This window comes from Nymphaea colorata, chromosome 12, assembly GCF_008831285.2.
Source record: "Nymphaea colorata isolate Beijing-Zhang1983 chromosome 12, ASM883128v2, whole genome shotgun sequence".
NCBI lineage: Eukaryota > Viridiplantae > Streptophyta > Magnoliopsida > Nymphaeales > Nymphaeaceae > Nymphaea > Nymphaea colorata.
This window is the reverse complement of record NC_045149.1, coordinates 9203355-9223501: the sequence shown is the minus strand read 5'-3', so window position 1 is coordinate 9223501 and position 20147 is coordinate 9203355. Positions and strand designations below refer to the sequence as shown.

General features: G+C 38.8%; 1 protein-coding gene across 4 annotated transcripts; it reads right to left on the bottom strand.

Moving 5' to 3' along the window:
* Window positions 1-311: 311 nt before the first annotated feature.
* Window positions 312-19556, bottom strand: LOC116265414 (uncharacterized). Of its 4 annotated transcripts, none has more exons than XM_031645999.2 (9): window positions 19242-19556; window positions 18227-18293; window positions 17987-18052; window positions 5445-5538; window positions 4646-4768; window positions 3551-3651; window positions 1239-1313; window positions 1063-1155; window positions 312-854 (listed from the first exon to the last, which is right to left on the bottom strand). In XM_031645999.2, exons 1-9 carry the CDS (start codon window positions 19253-19255, stop codon window positions 627-629), a joined length of 861 nt encoding a protein of 286 aa, XP_031501859.1. In that variant the 5' UTR covers window positions 19256-19556; the 3' UTR covers window positions 312-626. The 4 variants fall into 4 exon arrangements, with proteins under 4 accessions (XP_031501859.1, XP_031501858.1, XP_049936691.1 ...); XM_031645998.2 differs by lacking the exon at window positions 19242-19556 and adding an exon at window positions 18957-19111; XM_050080734.1 differs by lacking the exon at window positions 19242-19556 and adding an exon at window positions 18769-18788.
* Window positions 19557-20147: the final 591 nt, after the last annotated feature.

Genomic DNA, 20147 nt, shown 5'->3' with positions numbered 1-20147 from the left:
CAGACGTCATTTGTTGTTGCTCTCTTTCATCTCTCTCTTGCTTGGACGTGGAGCCCATTTCTCTCTTCCTCCTCTTGCATCTAACTTCATTCGGTAGTTTGGTATTAGATATCAAAATCTTATAGAACTTTGATGTCAAATCAGTAAGAATGAAGACATAGAAGAGAGAGATAGTTGAGAGAACGTAGAGAAGAGAGAACGAGAAAAGTCACGAGAGAGAAGGGGCACGTTGAAAGTTATGACTCCTTCACTTCTAATTGAATAAAAAGAACTAATTAGGTTATGTTTAACCCCTTCCATAAAGAGTCCAATAAGTATTTAAAAATTCAAATAACTACCTAATAATAAAGTTTCAAAATACAGAAAACCTCAAACCAGTATATTATCTCATAATTGTAGTACACAACAAAATTCCTCAAAGAACTGATGATAAATAAGCGTGTTGTAAATTGATTAATTGCAAACCAAAAATTGTCACAATGGTATGCATTGTTGAGGATAAACTGCCATGAACTGGTTACCAAGTTAAAAAAATTTGTGAGTCCTCTCTTTCATTTAATCATTACGTTTTTAAGTAGAGCAGCAGCCAATGCACCAGATCTCCTCACCTCCCATTCATCTGATAACTAGCTGCTTGCTGCCTCTTCTTCTCCATCTATCTCTTCATTGTCGTTAGCAAATTCCTCCTCATTAGCACTTTCACCACCTATAACCTCTAGACTTTTGTTCTTTACACAGCCAGGTCCTCCGTCCTCCAAATTGAGCATCTGGTGTGCACCTCCTATATTTCCCGTCTGACATTTTGGTTTCATTATGAATAGCTGGATGTTCACGTGTTGGTACTTGCTATCCATCTGCATGGAATGATATTGAGGTCCATCAAGTACGACTAAGGAAACACTATAATACACACATACACATGCATGCATGCACACACACACACACACACACACACACATACTGGTTCTCCTCTTATGTCGGGTTTTTGGTCAAGCCCTCCCCTCTCTTTCTCCATACATATACACACACATATTGACTCATATATAGATACACATACACTACCTTTTTTCTGGGGACCTGCTTCACCTCAAAAATGCTCTTCCAAATTCTCATCATTTTTTCATGCAATGTGGTAGAACGGAGTTCATTTCCCAGCTGTCAGAAAGCATGTTCGGACATTAATAATCTGCTCATGCACATAACAAGTTGCCAATTCAACAAGGAGGCCAAATAGTCACCATGATTGTTGTTCGAGGTCCAGATAGAGAAAGAATTGTCATGAAAAGTGGCTCCAAGAGATGCTCAGCATAGACCTAAAACATGAATTTTGAAGCGGTTTAATATCTTAAATCAGGACAGCATATGGAGATGATTAAAAAAAGCCATTCTGAATAAAAGCGCCAACTATCATATGAGCCAGCAAACCTTAGCACGTAATGAGCCATGGAGGAGGCATCATTAATTTACAATAAAATACCAGAGAGTATGTTTAATAATTTTAGCTGTTGTGATTAATAACCAAAACATCTATAAAGTCCATGACTAAATACTCTATAGCTATCAAACCGATACTGATAAAATTTCTCCATTCTCACACCGAAAAGATGGAATTTATAGGGTGTTAGTTGTTAAAGAGTGAAATTTATATGTTTAGCTTTTTGAGAATGGAGCTAATACAGATTTCATCCAGCGATACCCTTGTAGGGGTATTGTGAACTTTTTGTTCCCTAATATGTTTATAATATAAAGAAGTGTTATGCATGATATATGAAGCCCTTGCAGCACCAAAGAGCAGATGTTCAGTCCTCTACTAAGATTACTACCAATGCAGAACAGATTCAGTGCAGCAGCAGGTCACATTTTTAATGTTCTAATATGGTACAAGAGCAGGAAATGTTGCTGGTGCATAGCTCTTCTTTTCTTTTATGGATCCTGACCTTTCTTTTATTATATGTTACGGTTCCTGACTTTTTTTCCATTAAATGTAGTGTGTTCTGCCTCCTGGGTAGAGAATCAAGTCTCTTATCTTTGAGTTAGGTGAAGCTTTACTAAAACCCATTTTATTCTATGATAACAAAAAAGCTATTAAAATTTCATTGAATGGCATCTAGAAAGGAAGAACAAAACACATTGATATAGGCAACACTTTGTTAGGCAGCAGAGAAGAGCAAGAGCAAGAGCTAGAAGCAAGGTACACTGGAAAATTCATTCACTAAAGGGTAACCATAAGGAGATTTTGGTTTCTTAGAATTTAGAAGCAACTCAGCAAGTTGAGCATGACACAAATGCATGCGCAGCTTGAGGGAGGTTGTTAAGATGTGATATTTCATATTTGGTGCTTCATGTATGGACCTAATATGGATCTGATCTAATTCTCTATATTTAGGGGCATGTTAGGCTTTTTTGTGCCCTAATCTGCTTACACTATTAGGAAGAGCTTCCCATACAATGTGATGCAGCTACAGCATCCAAGAGACAGGTAGTCTGTCCTCTACCATCAACACGGACCAGATTTAGGTCAGCAGGTCAGATTTTCAATGTTCATTTTAGTTCTTATGAACAAAGACCATGTCACCAACTGAGTGATCCCCTTAAGATCAAACACCTTGGAACCACAAATGAATTGTGGCTGACATCCAACGGGGCAGAAGGAGCAAATCTATGTTCCTGGAACATTTGTGATAATAAGAGCGTCTGCTCTTGTGTTTTAACATACATGACAGAACTTTTGTTGACATCGATGACAACTCACAAACCTCACTAAAATCACATATAATCATTTAAATCTCCGAATGCTTCCATGAGTGGATGGGAATATTTTTAACAATGTGAAAAACTAGGAGTGGAGAATCAGCACAGCTTTTTCAGATACAAGCTCATTAGAAAATCAAATAGAAAGAAGTTTAAAGCAGTTTGGACAGGATCAATTCTGTTGAGCTCTTACATATAAATATAATCATTTAAAGCCCCTAATGCTTCCACATGTGGAAAATGTTTTTACCATATGCACAAAATAGGATTGGAGAATCAACAAAGCATTTGACAACAGGAGCTCTCTTAGAGAGCAAATTGAATGAGAGCTTAAAGCATTTTAGACAGGATTATTGTGTTAAGCTTGAGAGCCTACCACAACAAAATATACATGGTCAAAAATTATTGAAGAAGCTACACATGATTTTGTGAGTTGATGCACAGCACAAAGCTGCAGATTGTCTGGTAACATTATATATTTTTTCCAACATGCTCCACTGTCCACAGTCCAAAGTGAATACGTGGTCAAATTAGTTGCATGAAACAAACAATTGGCCATGGATCTGTCTTTGAGACCCCAACCTGGTCTGGATAGAAGGCTTAGATAACAGTGGCCACAGATGCCGAAATTTGAAGAAGAAAACATTTTTAAAATAAATGACAATGAACTTAATTTCTACATGCCATACACCCATTGGTTACTCTAAAAAGTAAAAGATGCTTGAAATGAAGCTGACAATTTTACTGATAGTCTAACAGCTACATATTCACAGTAAAGACTATTCAATCACCAACTCACAATATCTGTGCCAATAATATAATCAAAGGGAGGATCAACAGCTCTTATATGATCTTGGTTCCCCCAGTCCAGTTCTGCCACCTCAATGGAACCGAAAGAGGCTGAACCAATGTAAGAGAATAAGAAGTTAAGAGACAACAGAAAAAACATCATTCTTGCAAAGTGCAATCAATTCCGGCTTTAAAGGCCAATCAATGACTTTACACAATGCTCAAGTTAGACTAGATCAGTCTTTTCCAAGATATGAACAATTTAACCAAGCTGAAGACTGGTGTTCATGCAACTAACTAGCTAATGATGGTTGAAGTTAGAACCAGAAATTTTGTTATCAGAAGTTACATGCAAGTTCTTTGGCCCTATATGTCCATCAAATGGCATATTTAAGCTACTTTAATTCTTTAACTATAAATGATTTATACTTGCTCTCAATGTTGACCAGTTCTGCCTTCAGCTAAAAAAAATGCTATTCCCTAATGCAAAGTCAAAATTATATTCTTCTGATACAAGATAACCATCATGTATTTATTGGCATCTTATTCTTCCTCCACTTTTTTCTTCATATTTTTCAACTTCTTTTCTGTAGTAGATTCTAGCTCAAGAATGTTCGCATCAGTAACCTTTTGTCCCTATAGGAGTAAATTCTCACAGCATATCCATTTAATCATAAACTAAATCACACTGTATTTTCTCTCAAGATAAAGATATTCAAAGTGCAACTCAGTCTATAGACCAACAAAAATGAATGCTGTTCCCAAAAAAGGAAAACATGGAGAACACACCATACCACATCTAGTAAAATCAAAAGCAAAAGAGTCTGCACTTGAAACCTAAAAGTAAATGGAAAAAGAAGACAATGCAAATTTGGTAAAAGGACAGCATTTTAAATGTACAGATTTCATAGCTCACACAATGGTACATCCAATAAATACAAGTTATTAACTTTGGTATCAAGGATTAAGTAGCACAGTCATACAGCATAACACTTCTTATTGCTTTCAATACTTCTCTTCCGTGGTCTGAAAAGGTTATGAATGTAATGCATGAAGAATAAATCCTTCCAGATCAATTAACTTATTGCAATAGCAGAGAACAGACCTGAACACGAATTTCCTGTAGCTTGTGTGATCCTCGAAGTATTCCGCTCAACGTTTCTCATAAGCAGGGGCAAGACTTCAACTTGGTCTGTTGATATAACATCACATCCCAGAATTGCCATGCCTACGATAACAACTTTTAAAGCATCACCTTCAAAACATGGATTACTCTCTAAGTCTAAAGTACTTCAAAGTATAAATTGTGAAGAAAAAAAGAAGAGAAAAACATGGATTTCAGGCAAACAATTGAAGGACTGCCTTGATTTCACTGATAATTCAATCTGTCTAGCACAACAGTCAACTAGGTCAATGAGTCGATTGTTAAAGTTAATAGGTCTAATTCTGCTCACGTTAGGCAAAGATTATTTATGTCCCTCTTAATGTAATATGTTTTAACTTAGTTTACAGTTTTACCCCTGGTAAGTGAGGTCAGTCTTTTATTAACTAAGGGTGGCCTTGTATTTTACTGTCTTTAGTAGAGTATTAGTAAGGGTTTTGTTCCCTATTGCTGTAACTTTCTCTTTACACAAGAAGAGAATGACGTGAAGAGTGCTGCTGCTGCTGATGTACTCTCATGCAGATTGAAATAACATTGAATCTTCTTGTTTCATATATTTGGATTTGTTGGATTTAACATCGATAATGTGACAATGCTAAAATAGTGATTCTCATAGTGCTAAGCAATACAGGTTGGCCAATGTCACCAATCTAGGTGCATCTGAGGGTTTCAGAAAAAGTTGCACGGACCAAGTGGAAATGTGAATATTAGAGTGCAGATGCATTAGAAAACAAAAACACACCAAATCCAGCCAGTCCACAACCAGCTCCAAGTTCAACAACTCGTTTTCCTTTCAGCTTCTCAGCACAAAACTGCCCTTTCCTGCAATTCTTTTCCTGATTCAGCAAAATAATGAATTAAACTTGGGTTTCCATAAGAGTAGGGTGCATTTTAAAGTCATTTAGGGTCTTCAAATAGCAATAATGAAATGAAGGTGATTCAAACGTAGTTATACGAGAAAATTCACCTTAGTCGATTTATGTTGCAATTCACTAATGGTAAAATGCAACCTGGAGAATCTAAACATCCCATATCACAGAATAGAGTAGGCATGTATAGAATAAAGCAGGTGTACACATTAAGGAACACAAACATAACTTTTACTGGCATGATAGCATTCAAAGAAAAATAATGTTTGAGCTAATTCGATGCTTTGTGTTCCACTAGTACATTTTAGAATAGGAATCTACATCCTGACCACTGATCAGGTTGCCACAAGATAAGGCCCTTGAAGAAGATGTCCAAAGAAGTTGAAATGAAAATGCAAATTCATCATACATGTCAATTAGACGTGCAAAAGCATAAGCTAGAATCCAAGAGGATCATGCTCAATTATTTCATCATCAATGTCAACATATTATTTATATTGTTACTGGACAGATTACATATTTCTAATTTTCTAATAATGCTTATCTATATTGTGAGAGCAATTTCACGTATTGATGCAAATGTTTTAGAAGCATGCCCAAAGATAAATACGTATTCTGTTTAAACATGATTTCAGAAAGGGAATCTACTGGAGGGCCAAAAAACAGAAGAATCTCTGGGCCATCTGGTAGCCAGCAAGCCTTCAGTTATATTACGCAAATGACAGCAAATCTTAGATGGAATGAGCACAGGAACATGATGACAACAGCAGATTTATCATTAACTATTCATTCGAGAACTGTACTTGCTCTTATGTCTTCATTGTAAATTTAAAATGAGCACAATGACAAGTATATTTTGTTTCTCACTGATTTTGCTAGGTAATGACACCTTACACATGCTGTAAGCTTTTATGTTTTAACTCATAGTTTGTTATTTTTGAAAAGCAAGCTTGGTAGAGATAGACCCCTACTCATCACATGGTTTACGAATGTGGAGCAAGAATTGTTGTTTATCTTCATCACAATAAATGGTACCAAATCTAGCAAAAGTAGTTGCCGTATGCAGCCTTTCTCAATCAATTTACACAACTACATTCTATTACAGTTTGACAGTTCAAAGCAAGGTATTGAAGAACTACTAGCGGTCATCTTTCTTTTTGCTTTTGATAGTTCAATTAATGTCTTCCTCGAAGTAATTGAACTGTGTTTATTCTTATTATTATTTGAGAGTAGATGTCACCTCTGATTTAATTATTTCAATCAAATGGACATGGTTTGAATGACTCTGACAACCCTAAGTGTTCCTTTTTCTACAAAAAAATGTCCAAAATTTTTAGGGTTTCATTGCATTTGAATGTGAAGTGTGAGTTTTAGTTTATCTTTGTTGTAACAAATGATAGCAAGGCTAGCAAAAATATATGCCATATGCAGCCTTTGCCTAATTTGATGTTCAAATTCTATTACATTTTTGACAGTTCAAAGTAAAGTATTGAAAAAGTGCTAGCAGTCATCCTTCTTTTTCCTTTTGATTGTTTTCCTTCTCAAAGTAATTGAAGTTTGAGATATGCTTTCTTTTTAGTTTTTTGAGGAAATATGTAGACTCTCATTTCATTGTCTCAATAAAATGGTGTGATTAACTCACAACCCAAAGTGTCTGTTTTTTCTAAATAAAATCTGAAGTTTTACACCGCTAAGTTCATATCCTTGCCCTTTATAAGCTTATAATGAATATTTGCATGTTTAACATGAACTTAGAAACAAAGTGTCTGTTTTTTCTAAATAAAATCCAAAGTTTTACACTACTAAATTCGTATCCATGCCCTTTATGAGTTTATAATGAATATTTGCATATTTAACATGAACTTAGAAACAAACACATACACATCTGGGCGGTTCGGGGAGGAAGGGGGGGGGGTGTTTACCACGGCTCCACTCTTCTCGAGAATCCATACATCCTTTATCAATGTATGGACAACTACTTTCGAGCACGGGTTTAGGTTTGGCCTGAATGGGAAAAACGGAGCACCTAACAACGCATTTTCACATACCAAAAAAAACGAGATCACCCCAAAATGAAAGGGGTGACCGAGGGATCGGACCATTCAAGCCTTTTTTCATGCTTTTCCCGGAGGTCTGGAGAAAGCAGCAATCAATAGGATTTCCATAATCTTTCCTTCCCATAAATGAAAGGAAGAATGTGAAATTCTTTTTCTACAAGGACCAGGATATTGGATCTAGCCATAAGAAGAATGTTTGGTATAAATAACTCACTTCTTGGTCTCCGACCCCCTTAGTCACTACGAGCGCCCCCCGATCAATGCAATGGGATGTGTCTATTTATCTATCTTTGACTCGAGATGGGAGCAGGTTTGGAAAACGATCTTAGAGTGTCTAGGGTTGGGCCAGGAGGGTCTCTTAACGCCTTCTTTTTTCTTCTCATCGGAGTTATTTCACAAAGACTTGCCATTCATTGGTAAGGAAGAAGAGGGGAACAAGCACACTTGGAGAGCACAGTACAACGGAGGGTTGTATGCTGCATTCGAGAAGGATGAATCGCTCCTCCAAAAAAATCTATTGATTCTCACCCAATTGGTTGGATCGTAGGTGCAATGATTTACTTCAAGAGTGAGGTCTCTGCTTCAAGTCCAAGATGGCCCAATATCCATATGGATAATTTTTTGATTCTTTTTTTCGTGAGTAAAAAAATTCTGAGCTCATAAATACCTTTGGAACTCATAGTGATGGCTGCACATACCATAAATAGGACATTTTGATCTCTTTACTGCTCCGAGTTTTAGATATGGTTAACTTCCATGCCAAGAGTAGAAAAACCTAACAACTTTTTCAGTTAACACTTTCGGTACTACTCTGGCTGCTAAAGAAAAAGAGCAAACAAGCATATCAATCAAGTGCTAGAGTGCAAAAAAATGGTCATGGTAGGGGCAATGGCCAGAATGGGGGATAAAGGTATCTCTTTAGCCTCCTAGATGAGGGTCACTAACAAAAAGTTTATGGATATGGACCTTGCTAATTTTTATGGGCATACTACACTAGGCACCAAAACCAAATTCATTATTCAGACCCAAGATTGCAGACAAGTGGATGCATATGCCTTAATGTTGTTGAGTGAGTGTGGGCTTATGTGGTGGGGGCACGGGGTGGTGAAGGTTGGGGGTGCGGGGCTGTGGGAGGAGTTGGGAGAGGGGTAGGGGAAGTGTTGAGTTGAGTGCCCTACATATATGAGAAAGGACTTGAGGATAGTCCTATATCAAAAATTTTTAGAAATGTTCAAGGTTTCCATCTTTACGTTCAACATATCCCACATTAGCAATTGTCCTGATTTGTAACTGCTGACGTGTTATGTATGACTGGGTCCAGGTCTGGACCCGATCCGACCCATTCTAAACGAGCAGTCCATGTTGGGTCCTATTTAAATAACCTGTGTAACCCTAATTTGAAGTGGAATGAGATTTAAGAGAGAGAGAGGGACCGGCAGCTGGTGAGCGCTAGAATCAATTCCTAATATTGTGTTTTTTTCCTCATGTTAAGGGTTTTCCACGTTACCTTTTGTGTTCCCTATGCTTTTTCTGTTCAACATGGTATCAAAGCCGAATTTCTGAGCTTATTTTTTGGGCGTGAATCCGACCATCGCTGGTGTTGATCGTGCATGAGACCAACCTTTTTTCCTTCAGTCTCCAGCCGTCCTCTGTCGTCCACATTTTGGGGTTTCCGGTAGTCACCTCACACAACGTTGTCCTCTTGCACGACGTCATCCTCAGCTGCCATCGTTGTCGCTGGGACTCTTCCGCCGTCACCTGAGCTGCAGTTGTCACCTGCGATCCTGCTGCCTTCGCTTGAATTGTTGTTGTTGCCTACGTCTTCCCAGTCGTCGCCCTCGCTGTGTCACCAGTCAACTATGTCACCGGTCACCCTTTTCACTGTTGCCTATCGTCGCCCATCGTTGTGTCGCCGGTTGCCCTTTCTACTGTCGCTCGTCGCTCCTTTCTATCATAAAGCTCCGACGTTGCCTCTGTTGTTCCAGGTGTCCCTGCTACCATTGTTGTTGTTCCCTGCATCGTTGTTGTTCGCCACTGCCGGTGTTAACGTCGCTCCTCTGCCACTGCTGTGGAGCTCTGGTGTTGCCCCCATTGACAGTTTCGCCTATTGTATTTTTCATTGAATGTCGACCAGCAACAGCCGAAGGATATTTGCCTCTACTACCATCGTCCACTGTCGTCTTCTTAGCTTTCGTCATGGCCTGCACTGGCCACATGCCTCTTTGCCTTTTTTCCTGGTACTCGTAGCAGATTCTGGTACTTGTTGCAGAGAAGCAGCGGTTAATGCTTCTTCCTTAGTAGCGTCAGCCATTAGTAAAACGTATACTCTCTGTTGGTTTACTGCTGCATTAAGATGGAAGATTTGAGGAAAACCCCTGTTTGTATGTATCAACTAGATGTCGGGAGCCCTAGAACTAAGAACATTCCTGTTCAAGTTACTATTATTCGACTCACCAAAGATAATTATTTGTGTTGATCTGCTGCCATCACTATGGGAATTGTTGGTTGGGGCGCATTGCCTATGTCAATGGAAAGAGGACTGAACCACCTGAGGCTAGCCCAGTGTGGCACATGTGGTTTCTTGAGGACAACCAAGTTAAAACATGGATATTAGTAAGAGGACTGCCCGAGATATGTGGGTTATCTTAAAACAAACGTTTAGTCAGAAAAAAAAGGATGTCTGTGTGTATCAGCTGATGAAAGACGTATATGCTCTACGGTAAGGAGAGCTTTCTACAGCTGAATTTTATGCAGCAGTAAAATCCAAATGGGAGGAACTTGACTACTATTCTGATAACACATGGAGTTGTCCCCAAGACCAGATGCAGTACTGGGGCAAGGAATGGAATAACAGGGTGTTTATGTTCTTGGCTGGGTTGAATGACGATTTCGAAGGCATTAGAAGTCAAATTCTTAATTAAGAAGATATGGTTAGCATTGAGGATGTTTATTCTCAGAATAAGGCTAAAGAACAGTGACGTCTTGTTATGGTAGGAAAAGAGGGGGATCGTTCTCCATGCAGTGAGCGGTCCGCTCTTGTTAGCCGAGCTCCTATGGGGGCTTCCCCACCTTCTTGGAAGTGTACTCATTGCAAGCAATCTGGTCACACCATTGAGTTTTGTTGGGATCTTCATCTGCTTCTAGTGGGACTATCTCTGATATTACACTAGGGGAAAACCAACAATCTCTACTGACCAGATTTTTGAGCTTCACGCATAGCTAAGCTGCATTGATACTAGTCGGGTTGAGTCATCAGATGATGTGAAAGTCAATCGCGCCCTTGTAATCTCTGGTGAAAAAGGTAATTCTTATGTGGGAGCGTCGATTGTTGATAATGGTGCTACGCACCACATGACCAGAAACCTAAGGTTTTTCATGAATATAAGCTCTCTTCTGGGAAGGAACGAGTTTCTCTTGCCGATGGTTCATCTATCTCTGTAGTCGAGAAAGGGAGTCTCTCCTTGTTAAACAAGTTTTTGGTTCATAATGCCTTACATGTTCCTCACCTTCCCTTAAACTTCTTGTCTATTAGAAAGATTATGAAAGACCTGAATTGCAAACTTATTTTTTCTGCTAATAATTGTGTGTTGCAGGACTTGGTGATGGGGAAGAGGATTGTGATTGATTTGGCTTCTGAGGGTCTATATCGATTACCATGTGTGTTGCTATAGCCCTCGTGACGGCGGTTAACAAGATGAAGAAGAGTAGAGAGGACTTCTTTTAGCTTGTCTTGCGGTGGCATGAGACTTAGGCATCTTCCATTTGAAGCGCTTAGACAGTTGTTTCCTGACTTATTTTCCAGTCTAGATATGACCATGTTATCATGTGATGTTTGTCATCTTGACTAAACATGTTAGGGCTTCATACCTTGTTTCTACAAGTTGTTCTAATAAAGTATTTACTTTAATCTATTCAGATGTGTGGGAGCCTTCAAAAAATTCCCTCTTGTCATGGTTTTCAATACTTTATTATATTTATAGATGATTGCTCTCGTAATACCTTTGTGAACTTGTTGAAGGACTGTAGTGAAGTGCCCAATGTCATTGAGACCTTCGTCATCCTTGTGGAAACTCAATTTAGAGCTTTTGTTCAGGCCTTCCGCTCTAACAATGCACATAAGTATACGTGTTACTCTGTCAACAGTTTCTTTCGGCAAAGGGGAATTGTTCATGAGACATCTTGTGGTTATACCCCTCCTCAAAATGGGGTTGTTGAACGAAGAATCGTCAGTTGTTAAATGTCACCAGGGCTCTCTCGTTACAATGACATCTTCCAAAGAAGTATTGTGGGGGGAGGGGGGGGGGTTGCTGCACTAACCAATGCGTATTTGATTAACCGTATGCTATGTCACACGAGTGCAGGTGCAGATATGGTGATACGGGTGCAGACACGGCAAGTCTCACAATTTCCGGATACGCGGATACGACAAATATAATATTCTCAAAAAAATATAAATTGAAAAAAACAAACAAACAAACATTGTTTATCACAAAACATTAACATTGTTTATCACAAAACATTGTTGATTCTCATCATTCTACTCATTGTCAATGCCCACATTGTCCTCAGACTCATCTTCATCAACAATTTCACATGTTGATGGAATAGAAGGTTCTTCGAATCTAGAATTAACAACTTCAAGTTCATTGTCTACTTGGTATCTCATATCTGATGATGCATAGATATCCAAAGCAAAGCTGCGGGGGTTGGTTCCCCTCCCATTTTTACTAAAAGGAATGAAGCAGTCACAATCAAATACAACAAATAACAGAAAAAGCATGGTGTCAATTTGATCTAGTGACGAAGATCAACGAACAACCCATCACGCATCACACATCATTCAACAAAAAGTGAATGAGTTGAAGCAATCCGAAAACCCTTAAAAACCCCCAAATGAAGAACACATTAAACTCGAAACGAAAAAAAAAAATCCACTTACCTGTCTGTCGCCGGCTGTTGCCAGCAACAACCGGACATCACCGTGGGTCGCCGGAAGTCGTCACTGCCGCCCGCCATCGCTCGTCGGGTGAAGAGGAAGAAGGTCGGGTGAAAAAGGAAGAAGGTCGACCTAATTTAACGTTTAACAGATCATTTTTTTAAGGTTTGGATCGGGTCTGACCAAACCCGATCCAAACGTATCCGTGAAGACTTGAAGTATCTGTATCCAGATCGCCGTATCGGCGTATCGATACGGATACATGGGCTAATCCCACGTATCCGTGTGACATACACCGTATGCCTAGTAGTGTGTTGAATGGGCGTACGCCTCATTCTATGTTAGCAAAGAGTCGTGAACCTTTTTCCCTTCTACCTCGGGTTTTTGATTGTGTCTGTTTTATTCACATCACAATCCCATTATAAAAAAACTTGACCCCAGGTCAATTAAGGGCATGATTATTCTCCTACTCAAAAAGGATATAAGAATCTAGACCATTCCACCTGGTCATGTATATGTAACCAAAGATGTCCCCTTCCTAGAACATGTTTCCTATTTTGGTGAGAATTCTCTTCAGGGAGAAAGGTTCACAAGAAGGAAAAAGTATTCTCCTCAAGAGATTCAGTGTACAGACTTTCTGGAGTACAAACAGGAATTTACAGACTTTCTGGAGCACAAAAAGGATGATGATTGCTCAATTGGAAATGAGGAATGTGACCGCTTGTTTGGGCAGGTTTATTCTAGGGAAAGATCAATTGCAACAGAGTTAGCAGGTGAGTTGACTGGTGACACTGATCCCAATCCAAATCCTACACCTTCCCCCAAGTCGTGGAAGTTGGAAATGAAGAGTTACCCATTGCTTTCAGAAAGGGTATTAGGTCATGTACTCAACACCCTATTGGTAATTTCATATCATGTTATAAATTGAGCAAGAACTACAAATGTTTTATATCTTTTCTTTTTATACATGTGATTCCCAGAACTGTTATTGAGACTCAAAGTAATCCCAAGTGGGCTTATGCGATGCAAGAAGAAATGAAAGCATTGAATAAAAATAGAACGTGGGAAGTGGTAAATATCCCTGAAACGGCCCATCTTGTAGGATCCAAGTAGGTCTACACTGTTAAATATAAGCCAGATGGAAGTGTGGCAATGTACAAAGCTCGCTTGGTTGCCAAGTGGTTTAGTCAAAAATATGGAAATGACTACTTGGAAACGTTTGCTCATGTTGCAAAGATGAAGACCAGCAGAATTATCTCCTTAGCAGTAGTAAAGGAGCGGGAGATGTACCAACTAGATATTAAGAACACATTTCTAAATGGAGACCTCGATGAGGAAGTATATATGTACATGCCTCCAGGATATGAGGAACTTGGAAAATGCTGCAGGTTGAAGAAAGCGTTGTATGGGCTCAAGCAATGTTCCTGGGCGTGGTTTGAATGACTAGACTTGTAATGAGACAACATGTCATCAAGAGAATGGGGATCACACCCTCTTTGTGAGAAAGGAGCGCAAGGTAACTATTCTATTGGTATATGTTGATAAATGATTGTCACAAGTAACGATGAAGATGAAATAACGAAGTCAAAGAAACTGTTGGCTATTGAGTTTGACCTCAAGGACCTTGGCAAGTTAAAATATTTCCTTGGCATTGAATTGCTAGGTCATGCACAAGTCTTGTGTTAAATCAAAGAAAGTACACTCTAGATTTATTAAAGTAAATTAAGAAACTTGGGTGTACACCTGCTTTTACTCCTATAGATGCTAGAAACAAACTTAGCCTCAAATATAAGGAGCCTCTTTGTGAAGAAACAAATAGAAGATATCAATGTTTTGTTGAGAAGTTCATTTATCTCACTCCTATTAGACTTGATATTACCTTTGCTGTGAACGTTATGAGTCAGTTTATGCGTGCACCCGCGAATGTTCACTTAAAAGCAACTGACAAGATTTTATGTTACTTAAAGAGGAGTCCTGGCAAGGGTCTTTTGTATGTTAAGCAAGACTCCTTTGAGATTAGGTTATTCAGATGCTGACTAGGTAGGATGTGTGGATACCAGAAGATCCACCTCATGTTATTGTATGTACTTGGGAGGAAAACTTGTGGTGTGGAGAAGTAAGAGATAGGTTGTTTGCTCCCGCTCTAGTGCTAAGGCTGAATATAGGGTTGTAGCTGAGCTGTTGTGGCTGAAACCTAAAAGTGCTATTGACTGACCTCGAAATTGAGGGTCCAATGAAGATGTATTGTGATAACAATTCTGTAATCAACTTGGCCAACAATCTGGTGTGACATGATACAACGAAGCATGTGGAGATTGATGCCAAAGAGTTTATCCTACCTACATGAAGTCCGAAAATCAAACAGCTGATGCACTGATCAAGGCCTTGCCATCTACTTCATTTGAGAGAAATGTATTCAAGTTGAGCATGTTCGACCTATATGCCCAACTTGAGGGGGAGTGTTGACGTGTTATGTATGACTGGGTCCAGGTTTGGACCCGATCCAACCCATCCTAAAGGGGTAGTCCATGTTGGGTCCTATTTAAGTAACCTGTGTAACCCTAATTTAAAGTGGAATGAGATTTAGGAGAGAGAGAGGGACCGACAGCTGGTGAGCGTCGGAATCATTTCCTAATATCGTGGTTTTTTCCTCGTGTTGAGGGTTTTCCATGTTACCTTTTGTGTTCCCTGTGCTTTTTCTGTTCAACAGTAACCTTTTAATGTACATAGTACAAGCTGAAGCCTGATATGAGATAAGATGGGATCTGTTAGATCAGGCACTTGGGTTAGTTTAGGTTGAGTTTTAGAGTTGGTACCAGAGCTGTAAAGCCAATTTTAAGGTCCCAAATGCACAAACATGCATGCATCAAAGAGGAGAATTATAACAGTCCAAGTGTGTCCAGAAAGACTTAAGAAAAGTTCAATAGCAAAGATTTTCAAAAATGTTTAGCACTTACCAGTTGTCCTAGCTCTTGGTATTTTAGGATCCAAACAAAAGCCAACTAGGGATAGGTTAGGATCTGCCAGACCAAGCTCTAGAATCATTTTTTCTGTGGTGAGATACGTTCTAACACAAAAAATTTAGCCCCAAGTAGGCTTGTTGGCAGGAAGTTTTGCTCAAGTTTGACTTTGCTTTGGAATAGCAACCACATGGATGGAGACCTCAGCAGTGCAACTAGAGGGCTCTCTTTTTAATTGCATATTCAAAGAAATGAATCAATACTCAATGGGTCAACACCTCACGTCAATAGCAAAAGCAGGGAAGACTCGAGGTCTGACAAAAGAAGAATGTGCCCTTGTGTTGTAATAGGATAATCTTTGCAAAAAACTGCTTAAAAGTGCCATGACACTTTTAGGGTAAGACACTCAAGTCAAGAGTGATCTTTAGTACTTATTGAAGGCATGCTATTAGTTTTTTTAAAAAAAAAGCAATTTTGAGGGGCAGATGCAAACATGTCTCATTTGCGGGCAAGGACATGGAACTAATGAAAAGACAACCAATCTCGCATCTTTGACCATCTATGTCACATAGGTACGGGTACGGGTACCGGTGCGGGTACGGATACTGACCATTTTCAAAAAACTTGGGTGCGGGGGTACGGCTGTATATATATATAAACAATAAAAAATACTTAGAAAATATGTATCGAAATAAAGAATATACATCAACATAATCAAATAAATAACATAGAAAATATATATCAACGGCTCTTGCAACAGTGTGTTTAAGAAACCTATGAAAAACTTTAAACATATGAACAAGCAAGCAGCCCCCTAGTCAAATATGAACATCAATCGAATTTTCACATCCAAATAATAGAATAAAAAGTAAGGTGGAAAAAATTAAATCAAAGTAAAATTAAGCAGTTTGGATCTATAGGTACCCAAGTGTCAAAGTACCCATTTTGGATATGGGTACGGCGACACGGGTACGTGGACCTTACTGAAGTACCCATCTGACTTAGTTGACCATTCTATAACATCTCTGAGAAAGCATCTTTATGGGCTTTAATAATAGTTTATTGAAGGCAGACAGATCAACACAATTTTGGTGGTAGTTAGTTATGATTCCTTAAATATGCCGAGGTCTTATTGATGGGGGGTGCACCCACCCCTACCAACTCCTGTATATTTCCATCTTCCAAAGAGTGCCTTAAAAGAAAACAATAGAATTGTTTGTCAACTGCACTGTGAAGCATTGGGGAGTTCCAAATGGTTCATGATTCCGATGCTCACTTCATGCAACAGATCTGGTGTGAAGTGTTTCAACTACTTGGCTTTGATCTACTTTTCTCAACAAACTGTCACCTACAGATGGACGAGCAACCGGAGTGCATGAACAACTAGCTACAGTAATTTTTAAGGCACTTTGTAAGTGCTAATCTTAAAGACTTGGTGAAACTCCTATATGTAAATCAATTCTGCTGCAATTTATAGAAGAGTAAATCTTCAAGTCACAAACCCTTTGAACAAGCCACATGACAACAACCATTTATCATGGCATCCTCTTGTTGTACAAAAATTGTTCATCCTTGGTCTATTAGTTTGTGCAAGACTGACTCAAGCAAATAAATCTGGCACAGACATTTTTGAGTAAGGCAACTAAGATAATGAAGAAATGGGTGGACAAGCACCAAGTTCAACATTGAGGATCAAGTATTGGTAAAACTCTACCAAAGTCTACCCAACTAACTACTTACTATAAGCACATAATCCACAAACAACACTGCACATAGATCAGAAAATACAGAGAACCATTCACTGTGATCAAAAGGTCTGCAACTTGGCCTATGAGATTATTCTCCTGCTAGTCTTTAAGGTGCATCTGATAATTCAAGTTATTCTATGCAAATGAAGAAGACCTTGTCAAAGTGTGTCTTGACGTGCTCTGATCCTACAAAGGGCTCTATTGATGAAATGAGCTGATTGCAGTATGAGGGATTAAAATTTGATTCCAATCTCGTGGCCTCAGGTTTTCTCTATATTCCTTTTTGTTTTCCTTTCAAACATCCACGATTCTTGCAAGTTGAGTAATTGAAAGACTTGTATGACATAGGAGGACCATTACATTGCAAAGACCTGTGACAGAGGGACCACTCATTTCCTAAAGGATCTGTTAAGGCGCAGAGAGAGAAATAAGGAGAGAGCATGCCCAAACAACTAGATATCTTAGCAAGTGCCCTGATGACAACTACTCATATATGTGAAAAGAAATATCTTGAAAATAAGAACACATAAGCACCAAAGACAATTCAGTTTCATCAGGTTAGATAAACCATCGTGACTAGAATTCTGTTCATCTCCCAAGCAAAAAATTTTTGGTCGACTTCACATTTCTAAGTACAACATTGAGAAATTGTAAGATGTGTAGTGGTGGAAAAAAAATGATCACCACTTGTTACATAAAAACCAAAGATCTTACCAAGAATTTAACGAATACCATGGAGGCATCCCACAAAGTAGTCCCCAAATGCTTTGAATTTGGATCCTATTTACAGGGGAAAGATTAATTTTGTGCTCATTACAAAAGATTGGTGAAGAAAAATACGATGAATCTAAATATTGAAGCATGCAATTTTTTTCATATTCTAACAGATCATATACATGAATCAAGAACATTAAAGGAAGAAAAAGAACTGGACAGAATAATGCCAAGAAATACCTGAGAGAAAAGAAGATTTTGGCCCATAACATCGAAACTAATTGCAGAAGTACTTGGAGAGTTTAACCTATACAAGAAACAGGCTCACTGAGAAGACAAATAACCATATCCCAACATTGAAGATTTATAGCGATCAAAACTAAAAAAGAAATAAGAGAACAGAGAAAAATGAGAATATTGACATTCGGCAGAAGTTGCTCGTTCCACATGATTAAGAGCCACGATTAGACAAGCAAAAGAACTAAAAACAACCCATTTTCACATTGCACTGCAAGACGGAGTACTAAACCTTCTTATCTGCCATTTGGGACCTACTAAAATTGGAGTTATAGAGGACGCGCTTCCATTGCGCTGTACCATATAGCTACAACCATTGTACGTAATCTACACTATCGTATAGAAAAATTAATATCTGAATGTACGCCGATAAGATGATAAAAAGCTTATGTCAAGCATGTCATATGACTGTGACAATGAATGCATCTTCAGATTATACAAGCACTATCAATGTTCTATGGATTGCAGGATGTCTTCTGTCTGACATTTGATACGTAAGCCTGCTGTATGAACCTGCTTCAGTTACTTGCCATCAATAGTTAACATTTTGCACCATATTCTGCTGCCCTAACTAATTCTAAATGAGAGTTCAATATAAAGACTAGATGAACCCAATATGGCTGGCACAGCAAAAGAGTGAGAGAAAGATCCAAGTTTATGGTAAATAAAATACTCTGTAAAACGTCGGTGGGCAGCAATCATGTGCAGGGAACCGGGCTACGGTTATTTTTTCACACGTTCCTTGTTACTCTATGTTTAGCCATCATTACCCGGTTTACCAGTCTAGAATATAAACATTTTCTTTATAGAACAGCATGCGTTGTCCAAAGGAAGATAAAAATGTATCTAACAGGACCAAGATTTTTTTCATCTAATGCAGATTGGTGAGATGTCTGAGAATCGCTAGACCAACATGAGAGAGAAGGAGATAGAGAGGGAGAGAGAGAGAGAGAAACACCTGTCGTCTTGCATCTTGGTTGTCCAAGTGACGAGGCGCTATTCACTTGTTCCTGATTCAGCACTTTCCTCACTGATTGGCCGACCGTGGGGAGAGGAGGGCCACTTTGTATTAACTGGTAGCAAGGTCTTCTTCATGCTAAAGTCGGATTGCTAGGTCCATGCTTGCATGAGAAATTGAGAATTCGTAAGCCCAAAAAATGTTCTGTTCCCTAACTCGAACAGCCACTTACCCATTTCTTTTCCATAACGACTAACGAGGTCCGATGGTTGTAGTTGCTACCAATTCGTACTAAACTTCCGACGAAAGTGGGCTGGGGTGGTCCCCTTCCATTCAAGAAAAAATAAAGAATAATATGTAAAAATAAAGAATTATAAGTACAAATCAAAGTGGACCAAAATGTCTAACTACCTTAAGAACATCAAAAGATAAAGCTTGTTTACATACACTATCATGGTAAAACCATTGAAGATCATGGTAGTGTATGTAAACAAGCTATATAAGAAGACAGTTGATGATTCTCCCATTCTTCCAAGGGTTTGACCAGAATCTAGCCATCTCTCTATTCCTGAGCTCCCAACAAATGTCATGTCTAACTCTCTTCCAAGCTTGGAAAATGTCTTTCCATGGTGGAGAATGACTTCTGCTATTTAGGTCATCCCAAGTGCCTTTCTTGTCAAAATATTTTAGTGTATAGACCTTGGCCCAAATACCATGATCCATGGCTACAATGCATCCCATAAAACTGAGAGAAGATATATTGACATCCCCTCGTCCCTTTAGTCCTACACCACTTTCAATAATAGGTAATGTAAAAGCTTTGGCTGATAAGAGATGCATTTTGCTTGAAATGTCTGAGTCTTTCCATAGAAATTGAATTATCACATCTTCAATCTTCTTAAGCAC